This window comes from Hemiscyllium ocellatum, chromosome 7 (assembly GCF_020745735.1).
Source record: "Hemiscyllium ocellatum isolate sHemOce1 chromosome 7, sHemOce1.pat.X.cur, whole genome shotgun sequence".
Taxonomy (NCBI): domain Eukaryota; kingdom Metazoa; phylum Chordata; class Chondrichthyes; order Orectolobiformes; family Hemiscylliidae; genus Hemiscyllium; species Hemiscyllium ocellatum.
The window spans coordinates 43,659,837-43,675,155 of NC_083407.1; the positions used below are offsets into that span (position 1 = coordinate 43,659,837).

Sequence of the window (15,319 nt, forward strand, 5' to 3'; positions counted from 1 at the left end):
CACTAGGGATAGAAGGAGTCCCTCCCAATACAGAAAATAACTGATAGAACCCACATAGATTTGTGTCTAGTGTTTTGAAAGTGCAGAAACACTTCTACACCTTCACTACACTAGTATAACATAACCCAGAATGTGCATTAACAGAAAGGCTCCAACCATAGTGAGGAGAAAGTGAGGTCTGCAGATGCTGGAGATCAGAGCTGAAAATGTGTTGCTGGAAAAGCGCAGCAGGTCAGGCAACATCCAAGGAATAGGAAATTTGATGTTTTGGACATAAGCCTGAAGGGCTTATGCCCGAAACGTCGAATTTCCTGTTCCTTGGATGCTGCCTGACCTGCTGCACTTTTCCAGCAACACATTTTCAGCTCCAACCATAGTGATGAAACATACAGAACCACATGCATGTAACACAGGCCAACCAGTATAAAATGATAAATTTCTTGCCCTAAATGAGAATAGTGAACCAGATTGCTTTTTACAACAATGAACAATGCTTTCAAGGTCATCATTGGACTTTGTAAAAAAGAAATTCTAGTCTTTATTGAATTTACATTTCACTATCTATCATGATGGGATTTAAACCCAGGTCCCAAGAGTGTGTTACAATTATATAGATGAACCAATCTGCAAGGAAAATACAGAGAGGTAAAAACGTTCTAGCGTAATTATAATGAGGGACTTAAATCACCCGTACATTGAGTAGGACTAGAGTAGTGCAAGGGACAGCAAGGGAGGACCAGGGATCCTAAGGGTGTAGTCAGGAGTAAATGGAAAAATGACAGTAGTGAAAAGGTTCTGGAGAAATTAATGGGACAGAAAACTGAGAGTGATCTCATTGAATGTATAAAATTCTGATAGGGCTGCAAAGAAATGATGTTTTCTAGAATAAGGATTAAAATCTCAGGATATGGGGAAGGCCATTTAGGACTGAGGTGATGAGAGATTTCTTTACTCAAAAAAGTGATGAACCAAGTGATTTCTGTAGCACATTTGTAGACGGCAAGGTGGCACAGTGGTTAGCACGGCTGCCTCACAGCACCAGGGACCCGGGTTCAATTCCCGCCTCTGGCAACTGACTGTGTGGAGTTTGTACATTCTCCCTGTGTCTGCGTGGGTTTCCTCCGGTTGCTCCAGTTTCCTCCCACAGTCCAAAAAAATGTGCAGGTTAGGTTAATTGGCCATGCTAAATTGCTCGTAATGTAAGGTGAAGGGGTAAATGTAGGGGAATGGGTCTGGGTGGGTTATGCTTTGGTGGGTCGATGTGGACTTGTTGGTCTGAAGGGTCTGTTTCCACACTGTATGTAATCTAATTTGACTGTGGAGGTCAAGTCACTAAATATACTTCTTTATGTGAATCCAAGGAAAGCAATGAGACCAGATGGAGTACCAAGCCGTGCACTCAGAGCATGTGCAGATCAACTGGCAGACATCTTCAACCTCTCCTTGCAGCAGGCCATTGTCTCTGCCTATTTCAAGAGAGCCAACATCATCCCTATGCCTAAGAAAGCTCATGCAGCATGTCTCAATGACTACCGCCCAGTGGCCGTAACTTCAGTGGTCATGAAGTGCTTTGAAAGGCTAGTCATGGCATTAATCAACTCCAGCCTCACCACTATTCTTCACCCACTCCAATTTGCCTATCAGACCAACAGATCCACGTTAGATGCCATATCACTTGCCCTTCATTCCTACCTAGAACATCTTGACACCAAAGACAACTACGTAAGAATCCTACTCATTGACTACAGTTCAGCTTTCAACACTATTATCCTCTCAAGACTGATTACTAAACTTGGTGATCTTGGGGCTAAGCCCCACTCTCTGCAACTGGATCCTCAGTTTCCTGACCCACAGGCCACAATCAGTGAAGACTGGGGACAATACTTTATCGTCACTAATACACATCACTGGAGCCCCTCCACGGGTGAGTACTCAGCCCCCTACTACTGTACTCACTGTATACCCATGACTGCATTGCAAAATACCAGACTAATGCCATTTACAAGTTCGCTGATGACACCAGCGTAGTCGGTTGAATCTCAGATGGTGACAAAGCAGACTTCATACCTGGAAATATGGTACTCTTTGAACAAACTAGCTCTCAATGCCAGCAAAACCAAGATTTGGAGATGCCGGTGTTGAACTGGGGTGTACAAAGTTAAAAATCACACAACAGCAGGTTATCGTCCAACAGCTTTAATTGGAAGCACTAGCTTGTGTCCCCACAACCACCTGATTGATGAAGGAGCAGTGCTCTAAAAGCTAGTGCTTCCAATTATACCTGTTGGACTATAACCTGGTGTTGTGTGATTTATGGCAAACCCAAAGAACTCATTATTGACTTTCGGCCAGTTGTTACTCATGCCCCCCTACAAATTAACAGCACAGAGGTGGAACAAGTGGAGAGTGTCAAGCTCTGGGAGGGGTCATCCACAACAAGCCTTCTTCATGTGGACGCACTGGTTACAAAGGCCCAACAACTTCTCCTCTTCTTCCTCAGGCAGCTGAGGAAATTTGGTATGACGGCGAATATCATTGCCAACTTTTATAGCTGCACCATTGAGACCATTCTGTCTGGATGTATCACTACCTGGTATGGCAACCGTACCATTCAAGATCAGAGACAGTTACAGAGAGTGGTGAACTCGGCTCAGACAATCACAAAGGCCAGCCTCCCATCTACAGAATCCATCTACCAGGCCCACTTTCAAGAAAAGGCTGCACATTCTCAAAGAGCCATCCCACCCTGTCAATGTTTTTCTACAACCTCTACCATTGGGGAGAAGGTACAGAAGCCTGAACACACGCACCAGCCGGTTTTGTAACAGTTTTTACCCTACTGTTGTTAGAATACTGAATGGACTCACAAACTCTTAACATTCGCCTGTACCTGTGTTTTTGTTTTTGTCGCTGTTTACCTATTATTTACTATCTATGTTACTTAACTCTGTGATCTGCCAGTATTACTCACAAGACAAAACTTTTCACTGTGCCTCAGTGCACGTGACAATAAATTCAATTCAATTCAATATATTTAAGAAATAGATATGTTTCTATACATTTGAAGCGTCAAAGGCTATTGGAAGAGAGCAGGACTTCAAAGTTTGGGAGAAGATTTGTGCTCGATGTTGTGGTTCTGTTCGTCGAGCTAGGAATTTGTGTTGCAGACGTTTCATCCCCTGTCTAGATGACATCCTCAGTGTTTAGGAGCCTCCTGAGAAGTGCTTCTGTGATCTTTCCTCCACCATTTGTAGTGGTTTGAATCTGCCGCTTCCAGTTATCAGTTCCAGCTGTCTGTTGCAGTGGTCGGTATATTGGGTCCAGGTCGATGTGCTTATTAATTGAATCTGTGGATGAGTGCCATGCCTCTAGGAATTCCCTGGCTGTTCTGTTTGGCTTGTCCTATAATAGTAGTGTTGTCCCAGTCGAATTCATGTTGCTTGTCATCTGCGTGTGTGGCTACTAAGGATAGCTGGTCGTGGACCAGCAGGACTATAGATAGCAGGACTATTGTGCTGAGATAGAGATCAACCTTTATAACGATGAAGCATAGAGCAGGCTTGTTGGGCCATATGGCCGACTCCTGCACATTCCAGGACTTGTGCATCTTCCTCATAATCAAACCAGTGAACTGTACAGTCACACAGAGTTTACTCAAAAAGTGTGACAGAAAATTGGGATATTATGCTGGCTGTATTAGTTGTCATCTCAGTGTGGGGGCCAGTGAAGTGGATGATTTGGCTCAGAGGTCATAATGACTGGGTGGAGTTGGAGTGTTTATTAGTTCTGGATGATTCGCAGTGATCGGAATGGCAGCAATATATTAAAGGTTCAGACTCTTTGAATATTTCATCAAAATGAGCATGAACATTCAATCAGGAAGCGTAAGTTAAAAATCTTAAGTTGCATCTGAACCTAGTTTTCCTCAGTGCATCATATGCCTTTTCTGTGCCTTCAGGTTAAACTAATCTTGCTGTGGAAATCTCAAGAAGATATTAGGACCCTTACTTGAAAGTTCAAAGGAACTAATTTTTCAACCGATCAATGTGGCAGCACTGCACCATTGACATAATACACAGATATTTTCTATCTATCCTTCGAAGCTTAATGGATTGATCACCTGAAATACAGACAGGGTGCCAGCCAGATCTTAAATCAAAGTGTTTTTTTTCAATCTGAACCCAGTGTTAGCGTGACATGAGAATCTAAATTCATATTCACATGCACATGCTCATGCAGAGGATAAAACTGTTGAACTGATTGGCCTGTTCCTGTGCTGTAAAATTTTACATAAATCTGATCTACTCATCTCCACTCAGGTCAACTGAAATTAAACAGTAAAATCAGGATGCTCATTAATTCCTAGCCAACAGTGTATAATATTTGAAATGTCATCAACATCATCTTTTTCTGAAAAGGCAAAGCTAATGGTGTTATTAATAATCTATGTGGAGTAACTAGATCTGCAGCTGTTAACACCATTGCTTCAAATTAAAATTAACCACAGTGGTAAGTGGCCCTGTAATGCAATCACAATTGTAATAAAGGTATAGTTGTTCTGTAAGATCACAATAAATGGTGTTGAGAAAATTGCATAGTATGGATGCTTGAACTAACATAGACTTTGGTATAAGTAAACATAAGTTATTATATATGTTGCAGGTGTTACTTTTATTGTTGGCGTACCTGATGTTGTGGGAGGCATAAGATGATGATAACTGCATAAACATTCTGATTAAGAGCTGCTTCTTCCCTGTGCACATGGTGTATTAAAGCATAATGGAGCAAATAGATGTGGACCAACCTGATCTATATTCATTCCATTTGTTTGCAGTAATAGGGTTTTAGTTAAGCTGTTGTGCCCACTAATTAAAACCTTGTGATATATGACTCCATAGATTAGAATTGTTTTCTTATCTTAATGAACTTGCTGTGTTTACTCTCTGGCAGCAGTTAGAGTATGTTTCCTTAGACACACATAGTCTGCTGAGCTTCCAAATTAAGATTGAATGGAAGAGTTGCTTAATTAGCTGTTGCATCAATCAAAGTTGTTTAAATTCTAGATGTAACACAAATCTACTTCCAGCTCATCTGAACTTGTAGGTTCCTTTTCATTTTCATGTTTACCTAGGTAACTGGGAATTTGCTTTTATTGATCTGATGTTTGTTCAATTCAATTCAGAGTCAAAGAAGATTAAATTTGTTCAGTTTACTGTACTGGATCAGGTACAGTGGAAGCATTAGGTTTCCTAAATTGGATTTAATTTTCTTTAACCCTGTGTCAAAATGGGATTATGTGCTTTAATCATAACCTTTAAAGAATTTTAAGAATATATTTTGTTTTGAAGGAAACTCTGTTTGCTTGCTAAAGACTCATTTCCAGTACAGAAGGAGGCTATTCAGTCCATTATGTCCATACCAGTCATCAGAGATCTAACTACATTAATCCTATTTACCACATCTTTTCCCAAAGCCTTGGATGGAATCAAACAAAATGACATTTGCTCAGTTTCCTGTACTAGATCAGATGCATTCCTTCATCTCTCTGTCTGTTAACTAGGAATTTCAACAAGACTGTTGGCAACTTTGTTGTCATACTGAGATGAATTTCCAAACACATATCCAAACTTTCACTGAGACCATCTATCACTATTAAAATAATGGCAACCAACTTCATCCTGATTCAGCTTCTCTGTTCCTAAAGCCTTCACCGAAATCCTGATAAACATCTAAGCTTGATTGTTGGCCAGCTTTTCACATTCTACCCTCCACAAACTTGGGCGTGTCATAAGTTCTGCCATTTATGTCCTTTCTTAAACAAAGAGAGGAATCTTCCTCTCATAGAGCTCAAAGACCTGATGGCAGAAAAGAAACTTAATCTGGTGGGTTGGTGACATACCAGAACTCCCATCACTTTTCCATCTCTAATGTTGACCACTTATTGATGAATTAAGGACCTATTCCTGTCTGGAAGAAATTGTTAAATGTCCAAGCTGGATGAGAAAGTGTTAACTTATCTGACCAGTAAACCAGTGCAGGCCAACTGGGGTCTCTAATCATTGTTGTAGAGAGAGAATCATCCTCATATACCCTATAACAGCAAGATCTCTCAATACAAATACTGTAAATACTTCTTCACAGTTGAGGTATGTTGAGACAGTTCATATTGAGGGAGCCCAAAATCATTAGAAACTTAAAGTTTCATGATGGACTTTCAGGACATATAATAAGTTAATAAGATTGTGTAGAAGTGGTTAAAGCACAACTGGTGTATTGTGCTTAGCTTTGAGCACTTTAATATAGCTACATAGAGTATTCTTCAGTTCAAGTTCTTTGCTGAGAGGTAGGTCCAACTGACAATGTTGACATTGCCATCTCCGGTAGGGTAAGGAGAGAGGTCCTAAATCCATCCCAGCCAGAACAGAAATTGAAACCCATGTTGATGGCACCAACCTGATCCACACTGGTTATCTGAGCCAATCAATCCTCAAGCACTCTGTGTTTCTGAGGTAACATATGCTTTTAGATGCATTTTGTAGCTTGGAGCAAAGGACAGTAATGTTAGAAACTCCACTTACTTCCCATCACAAGGCTGACAAGAAATCTCACTCACTCTTTCCACCTGCCATTGGCATATGTCAGAAAGATATGTAAGTTGATGTTCAACCTGTTTTTTTTGTGTTACAAATGCATTAGAAGGTATGAAGCCTGGAAGAACCACACCACAATATAAAATAGAGCTACAAGGAGAGACTTAAAGTCTCTCCTGCCTGATTTGAGCAAAGGAAATTTAATAATGGATTTTCTTTTTAACCAAGAAAGTGCTGTGACGGAAACATTATGATAAAACATAACACGAGCTTTTGAAAATATTTAGAGATATTGAGCAGATTTATCAACACCTGCAAAGAGAAAACACAAGTTATGATGTTTCAAGAATTTACCTTCCGTATAATCACAGCCCCACTGATTGTGAAACCAAATATGTAATCCCTCACTGGAGTAGCATGCTGAAAATCAAGTTCACTATTCTGGAGTAATCCCAAAAGTTATGAAAAGTTTGCAGATATCTCTAATTAACCTGTCTTTTAAACCCAGGTTGATAGAAAATACGGCTATGTTTCTGATTTAACGCAGATTTCTGTACTTAAGCAGATTTCTATTTATTACAAACAAATTGACTCTAATTATAGGTAAACAGTTATAAACCTTTGGCAAATAACTCTATGAATTAAAACTCTAAGCCTTTTATAAACTCCCCCCTTACACACACATACAGAGTCACACCAGCAGGGAATAAAAGGGTGTTATGGGCACAGAGAAAAACTGAGAAAGCAGATCAATAGTCTCTGTTCACAGGATTAACTACGATGATTCTTCTCTCATCAGAATGCTGCTTTCTAGTCTTCCTTCTTTGGATGCTTTCTGTGGTTTCCAGGACACAGGGTGTCTGGTTCACCCTTATACAAGGTTTTTGACTTATTAGTTAAAAGCCACAGCTTACAGCAACTGCTCAAGGCAAAATAAACCATATTTCTCCAGGCTTACTATATACAGAGACAGCTCCAGTCTGTGGAGATCTGATGCCTTCTCCCTATGTTGCTCACAACCCTAAGCTCTTCAGCTACCTAGGGAACCAGTCACATGGCTGTTGACAATCAGAGCTTTTGTCAGTGATAACTGATGATGGGCACACAGACTAATCAGCTACTTGTTGCTGGCTGAATCTCCAGTTGTTCACAGCCCTTGGCTCCAGGTTGTCTGTAAGTTCTCCATTACTGCTTGGACCAGCAACAGTGTAACCAGCATTTAGCAATATAGTCAGGTTAATTGTTTTCACAAGTGCTGTCGTCCATCAATAATCCTTGGATTTTACAACAGTGATTTTCCTATTCCAGACAACAATTTAAAAACAGACTCTTTTGTTTGAGAAGTCTTTACAATGACAAGGAATCATCAGTCTAAAATTGTCGGTAGGCAGACAGATTATGAGAAATTTCTTTGCATAGAAAGTAAGAAGCAAAGACCATTGCATCTTTTCGGGAAATCAAATTAAACATTTGATGCTGAAGAATATAAGAGCAGAAAGCTGTATGTTCAAATTTGTATTGTAGCAACAGAAATCTGGTGCACAATGGCTCAACAGAAAAGCATTATTCTACAAAGATGCATACAAATATATGAATAAGCGTGGGACTGTATCATTTGGCCCCTTGACCCTCCTCTGCCATTCAGTAAGTCTGTGGCAGATCTGATGGGGTGGCTGCAATTACACATTTCTAAAGACCTCCAATAACCTTTTTAAACCCAAACTTTTATATGTTTACAGAATACTTGTGTGCTTTCGGCTGGGAGGTTTTTTCATGAGTACTAATACATGTGCATATCTTTAATTTGAAAGATATAGCATGTTTGGTTCAGCAACTCTTAATCTTCTGAGACATATTAATTGTAGTTGGTGGTTCTCCATGATGTAATTTTGTGTAAGGTTTAATAGCCTATGTTTTGTGCAATATTTATTTGGTATAAGCTTACTGTATCCACATGAAATGCAATAAACATTATCTCACTCCTTAGAAAGGTGAAATATTTATAGGAACAGTGTTCTCAAAATTACTTCTAGAAATTGTACAATTCCCATTAGAGTTAACTCTTTGAGCTTAATTACACTTTCTGAGAGCAGGCTGTAATATATTCACTCATTTTACTCAGGAGACCCTCATTATCAAGTGGAAGAAGTTATTTCCTAAAATGTAAGATTTAAATACAATTAATGATTCATCAGCAATATGTCAAGATCAACTGGCTTGAAATGAGACTCAACGGGAAAGATTTTAATAATCAGGCAGCTGATAGGCTAAGCATGCTCAACCAGTAGGAGGCCAGGTCCATTTTGAACATCAGGACTCATTATCATATAATCAGCAAACTGCAGGAGCCAAATGTGTACTGCTGTAGCTTGCCAGCTTCAGGCCAGGTGACCAAGCATCCTCACTAGCAGGAATGTAACTCTCATGGGTAAGCAATTGGTCATTCCTCCAAGCACTATGAAAATAATTGTAAACATACCTGTTACATGCCACTTTTGCTCTCCTGCACTGAAAAGCTGTGTCAAGCATAAACAGCATACAATCTGCCTGGTTGACCATCAAAATGACATTTGGGGTCCAGATTACTAGATGTGATTATTTACTGAACAGATGGAGCAAATGAAGTGCCACCACATACTAGACAATAAATTGTTTGTTTGGCTCCAGCAGATCCTTTTGCATGTAATAGCCCAAGTTTGAATACTTCCCCACTGTTTAGAACTAACCTAGGTTATTAACAATTCAATTACTTTTGTTCATGTCAATATCTAATATACTAATGCCCTTCAGGAAAGGAAACTGCCGTCCTTACCTGGTCTAACTTACATGTGACTCCAGACCCACAGCAATGTAATTGACTCTTAACACCCCTCTGAGCAATTAGGGAGGGGCAATAAATGTTGGCCTAACTAGAAATGCACTCATGGCATGAATGTATTTTTAAAAAATATTATTTTAACATTTCTATGATTCCAAAAAATATACACACAATAACAGTTGTCAGAATTGAAAATTAATATTAGATAGTTATGGCTAATGACTCTTTTCCACAATGAAAGTGCTTACAATTAAATTTTTAACATAAATGTATTTCATTTGTTTTTATTTTGTGGCTAAATTTAAAAGAAAAGCAAATGCTAATTAGTGAAGAATTCTATATAGATTAAGCATAAAAAGTAATTACTTTGTATAATGCAATGTATTTTTCTCATCTTTTATAGGTCTATCATTACTCTTATACTGCATCATATATTATTTATGACATACATACCAGGTCAGTAAAATATCTATTTATGAAGTTATTTCAAAAGTTTTCAATTTTCTTGATATTTGTAAGAAATAAATCATATGCTAAAGATTTTTGAATACTGGCGAATATTCATTCCACTTTGTGATGTTAATACAGATTAAAAGCTTCTCAGGACTTTGCACATGCCATTTTGTTTTCTTATCATTTGCCCCTCATATTTTATTGTTAAACAGTTGCTGTTCTCTGAACTATCCTCTTCCAAAAAAGAATTGATGGGAGGAAGAATAGGAACTATTAGATTTCTTTATTATTTCCAACAAAAGCAATAGTGTCAATGATGATATATTCACCAATTCCTGCCTTAAGCCACTAAAGAGGTTTGATAATTTAGCTTTTAAAAATTAGGCCACCTTGCTTACACTCTTAATTCTGGATTATAATGTTGCACTCAGTTATAATATGATTTATTAAAATAATAAAGGAAGGAATATTCATTATTTCTGTGTAGTGGTATTAAAATGTTCTTAATATCATTAATGTTTTGGTGGTTGGTTTCTATCAAAGATCATTTTCCTTTATTAAAATTAGGGATAAATAGCATAGAATATAACTGAACTGACTCTGTCTTGATTATTGATGTAACACAGCCAGTTTGAATCGGCTAATCCTTTAAAATAGTGTGTATGCATTCATAAAGGGAATGCATTCTAAAGGGGGAAAATTGTTTCCCATACATTTCCCACGATCATAGCAGTGACAGATAACTAACAGGATAAGGCTTGTAAAATTTATTTCACAAAGGTGGATCCCATTCTATGCTGACGTATCTTATCCAGGAGCAGTAAATCATGGGAGTTAGCTTGAAGATAGTGAATTATTCACCTAATTTCTCACTCTAAAACATGGACAAAGGATAGATTTATAGTGGAGAGACACCTGGACAATCTGTAGTATTTTTGTAATGAGAATCATAAATCACAGACATCTCTGCAGGGTCTTTGACAAATCTATGCATATCTCCTGTCCCTATAAATTTAGTTTTTTTCAAATGTATATTGACTTCCCTTTTTAAAATCATTTCCAGATGCTGCACCTCATAATGTTTCTGATGAGGCAGTCCATATCCAGGCATTCTTTTTTCATTGAAAAAAGTCTCCAAACTTTTCATTTCATTATTGTGGTGACATTCTTAAATTTATGGTCTATCGTTATGAATAAGTAATTCTCCTCTATTTTCTTTATAGAAAACCTTTATTGTTTTTAATTCTTTAATTAAGGCCAAAATAAAAACAACAATTGGCCATCTGGCCCCTCAAGCCTGCTGTATCATTCAATAAGATCATGGCTGGTCTAATCTTCCTCACATCCACTTTCCCATCTTGACCCACAGCCATTTATTCCCCGGCTGATCAAAAATCTATCTCAGCCTTCAATACACACAAGAACCCTATTCCCACAACTCTCAGTGACAAGGAGTTCCAAAGACTCTTAACCCACTGAGAGATTAAATTTCTCCTTATTTCAGTCTTAAGTTGGCACTCCTTTACTCTGAGACTGTGCTCTCTGGTGCTAGACAGCCCCTTGAGGGGAGACATCCTCTAAGCATTTAACCCTGTCAAGTACCTTAAGACTCCTTTATATTTCAATGAGATCACCTTCATTTTTCTAAACTCCAATGAGTAGAGTGTCAACCAACCTGTTTAGCCTTTGCTCATAAGGCTATCCCTCCACACCTGGGATCATCCAAGTGAACATCCTTGGAACTGCCTCCAAAGGAATGACATCTTTCCTTAAATAAGGGAACCAAAACTGGTCACTGTACTCCAGGTGTGGTGTCATCAGCACCTTATACAGTTGCAGTAATAAAGTACTCTTGTACTCTAAACACTTTGAAATAGGGACCAACATTCCATTAGCCTTCCTGCTGTACCTGTGTGCTAGCTTTTTGTGTTTCATGGACAAGTGCCCCCCAAGTCCCTTTGTATTGCAACCTTCTGACATTTTTCTCCATTTAAATAATACTCTTTTCTTTTGTTCTCCCTTACAAAATGAGCAACTTCACATTTTCCTACATTATACTCCAGTTACCGATTTTTTTGTCCACTTACTTAACCTATCCATATCACTCTCTAAACTGTTTGTAACCACCGCACAATATGCCTTTCCATCTATGTTCCAGTCATGCACAACTTTGTCTACAGTACATTCACTTCCTTCCTCCAAGTCATTAATGTACATAATAAATAGTTATGGTCCCTGCACTGATTGTTATGGAACCCCACTGGCTATGTGTCAACAATCTAAAAAAGAATCCCCACTTGCCGTTTCCTTTAGGTAATTCTCTATCCATGGTAGTATACTACATTTAACACCTTGGGCTCTTAACTTATGATTTAACCTTTGTTTGTTACCTTGTTGACTGTCTTCTGGAAGTCCAAATATAACACATCTACTGATTCCGCTCTATCCCCTCCAATTTAGGTTTCCTTAAAAAAAAAACTCCAATAAGTTGGACAGATATGATTTGCCCTTCATGAGGCCATGCTGACTATGCTTGATTAGATCATGACTTTCCAAATGTGCTGCAATTACTTCCTTAATAATTGATTCTAATACTTTTTCAACAATACATATTCAAAAAATTGACTTGTCGTTAACTGCTTTTTTCTTCCCTCCCTTTTTGAAAAGGGGTGTAATATTATTAATTGGTGGGCGGCACGGTGGCACAGTGGTTAGCACTGCTGCCTCACAGCACCTGAGACCCGGGTTCAATTCCTGACTCAGGCAACTGACTGTGTGGTGTTTGCACGTTCTCCTCGTGTCTGCGTGGGTTTCCTCCGGGTGCTCCGGTTTCCTCCCACAGTCCAAAGATGTGCAGGTCAGGTGAATTGGCTATGCTAAATTGTCCGTAGTGGTAGGTAAGGGGTAAATGTAGGGGCATGGATGGGTTGCGCTTCGGCGGGTCGGTGTGGACTTGTTGGGCCGAAGGGCCTGTTTCCACACTGTAAGTAATCTAATTATCAGTTTCCATAACCCTGGAACTTCTCAAAACCTAACAATTTTTGAAAAATTATAGCCAATGCATCTACTATCTCTTGAGCTACCTCTTTTATGATCCTACAATGCAAGACATCAGGGCAAATTTGTCACTTTTAAGCTGAATATTGAATTCAACATCACATTGTGATCATTACATCCTCTGGGATCTTTTATACTGTGGTCATTTTTATACCTGTTTCATTACCCATTACCAGATCCAAAACACCTGCCCCGGGTTGATGTCACAACAAATTGCTCAAGGAAACTAGGCAAAAGTGAGGACTGCAGATGCTGGAGATCAGAGTCTATATTAGAGTGGTGCTGGAAAAGCACAGCAAGTCAGGCAGCATCGGAGGAGTAGGAAAATCGATGTTTTCGGTAAAAGCCCTTAATCAGAAATGAAGGGCTTTTGCCCTTGGGCAAAAGCTCTAGGAAACTACCCATAATGCATTCTGCTCGAGGAAACCATCCATATTGCATTCTGTGGATTTGTTTCCAATTTGATTAGCCCAATCAACATCAAGATTAAAGTCACACATAATTATTGTTCTATTATTTTTATATGCTCCTATTATTTGTTGATTTACAAAGCCCTATCTATAGCCCTTGTTATGCAATTCACCAGATCTCTGGTCCCAGAATGGTTTAGGTGGACCCTGTCCCATTGGAACAGCTACCTCCTTCCCAGTACTGGTATTAATGTTCCATGAAGTTGTTGTGCCATTATTTAAGAAGGGCTGCAGGGAAATGCCTGGGAACTACAGACTGTGAGCCTAACATCTGTGGTGGGTATGTTGGTAGAGACGATACTGAGAGGCAGAATCAACAAGCTTTTGTAGAGACAAGGACTCATTTGGGATAGTCAGCATGGCTTTGTCGGGGGGAAATTTAAAACCTTTGTATCCAAATGCACAAAGCATTTGAAATAAAGTGGTTGAACTAATCACACAGATAGATGTAAGTAGGTACAATATAATTGGGATTGCGGAGGCATGGCTGCAGGGTGACCAGCAATGGGAACTGAACGTCCCAGGGTATTCAGTATTTAGGAAGGACAGGCAAAAAGGAAAAGGTGGTGGAGTGGCATTGCTGTTTGAAGAGGCAATTAACACAATGTTGAGAAAGGATATGAGCTCTGACAATGTGGAGTCTGTATGGGTTGAATTTAGAAATACGAAGGCAGGTATATATGAGTGCCATATATAGATCCCCAAACTGCAGTGGTGATGTTGGGAATGGCATTGAACAGGAAATGAGAGAATGCAGGGAATATCGGTGATCATGAGTGATTTTAATCTGCATATAGATTGGGCAAATGAAATTAAGCAAATGTTGTAGAGGAGGAATTCTTGGTGTGTATATGGGAAGGTTTTCTTGCTCAAAATGTGGACGACTCAAGAACAGGCATCTTAGACTGGGTACTGTGTAATGAGAAAGGAATCATTGTCAATCCAGCTGTGTGCGACACCTTGGGGATAAGCAACCATAATATGATAGAATTTTTTTTTATGATGGAGAATGAGATAGTTGTTTCAGAGACTAGGGTACTGAATCTTAAGAAAGGAAACTATGAAGATATAGAATGTGAGTTGGCCTTGACAGATTGGGGAGTTAAAGAGATGACAGTGGATAGGTAACGGCAAACATTCAAGGAATGCATGGGGAACTGCAACAGCTGTTTATACCTGTCCGACACAAAAGCAAAATGGGTAAGAGGGCCAGTCCATGGCTTGCAAAGGAAATTAGAGATAGTATCCAATCCAAGGAAGAAGCATGCAGATTGGCCAAGAAAAACAATAGGTCTGAGGATTGGGAGCAGTTGAAAATTCAGCAAAGCAGGACTCAGGGATCAATTAAGAAGGGGAAAATACAGAAAGAAAGTAAGCTTACAGGGAACAAAAGACTGACACTAAGAGTTTCAATAGGTACATGAAGAGAAAGAGATTAATGCAGATAAATGTAGGTCCCTACAGATAGAAAATGGGCAATATATAATAAGGGACAAAGAAATGGCTGGGCAACTGTATTCATATTTTGGCTCTGTCTTCACAAAAAAAAGGACACAAATCAGATACTAGAAATGTTGGAGAATGCGAGATTTAGAAAGAGGGAAGAACTGATGGAAATCAATATGAGTAGAGAAATGGTGTTGGGAAAATTGAGGGGATGGAAGGTGGACAAATCTCCAAGGCCTGATAATCTACATTCCACAGTACTTAAGGAAATGGCTCTAGAAATAGTGGATGCATTGGTGGTCATCTTCCAAGATTCTGCAGACTCTGGAACAATTCCTACAGATTGGAAGGTAGCTAATGTTATTCCAATATTAAAAAAGGGAGGTAGAGAGAAACAAGGGAATTATATACTAATAAAAGCCTAATATTGGTATTGGGGAAAATTCTCAAATCCATTATCGTGAACTTTATAGTGGATCATTTGG

At 39.0% G+C, this 15,319-nt stretch overlaps 1 protein-coding gene across 2 annotated transcripts in view; it reads left to right on the top strand.

The window, feature by feature from the left end:
- LOC132817060 (inactive dipeptidyl peptidase 10-like) overlaps nucleotides 1–15,319 on the top strand; it is a 924,305-nt gene that overhangs the window by 655,741 nt on the left and 253,245 nt on the right. For both annotated transcript variants that reach the window (XM_060827148.1, XM_060827149.1), the window contains one exon: nucleotides 9,812–9,864. In XM_060827148.1, the coding sequence (XP_060683131.1) occupies nucleotides 9,812–9,864 (53 nt within the window). The remainder of the gene's footprint in view (nucleotides 1–9,811; nucleotides 9,865–15,319) is intronic.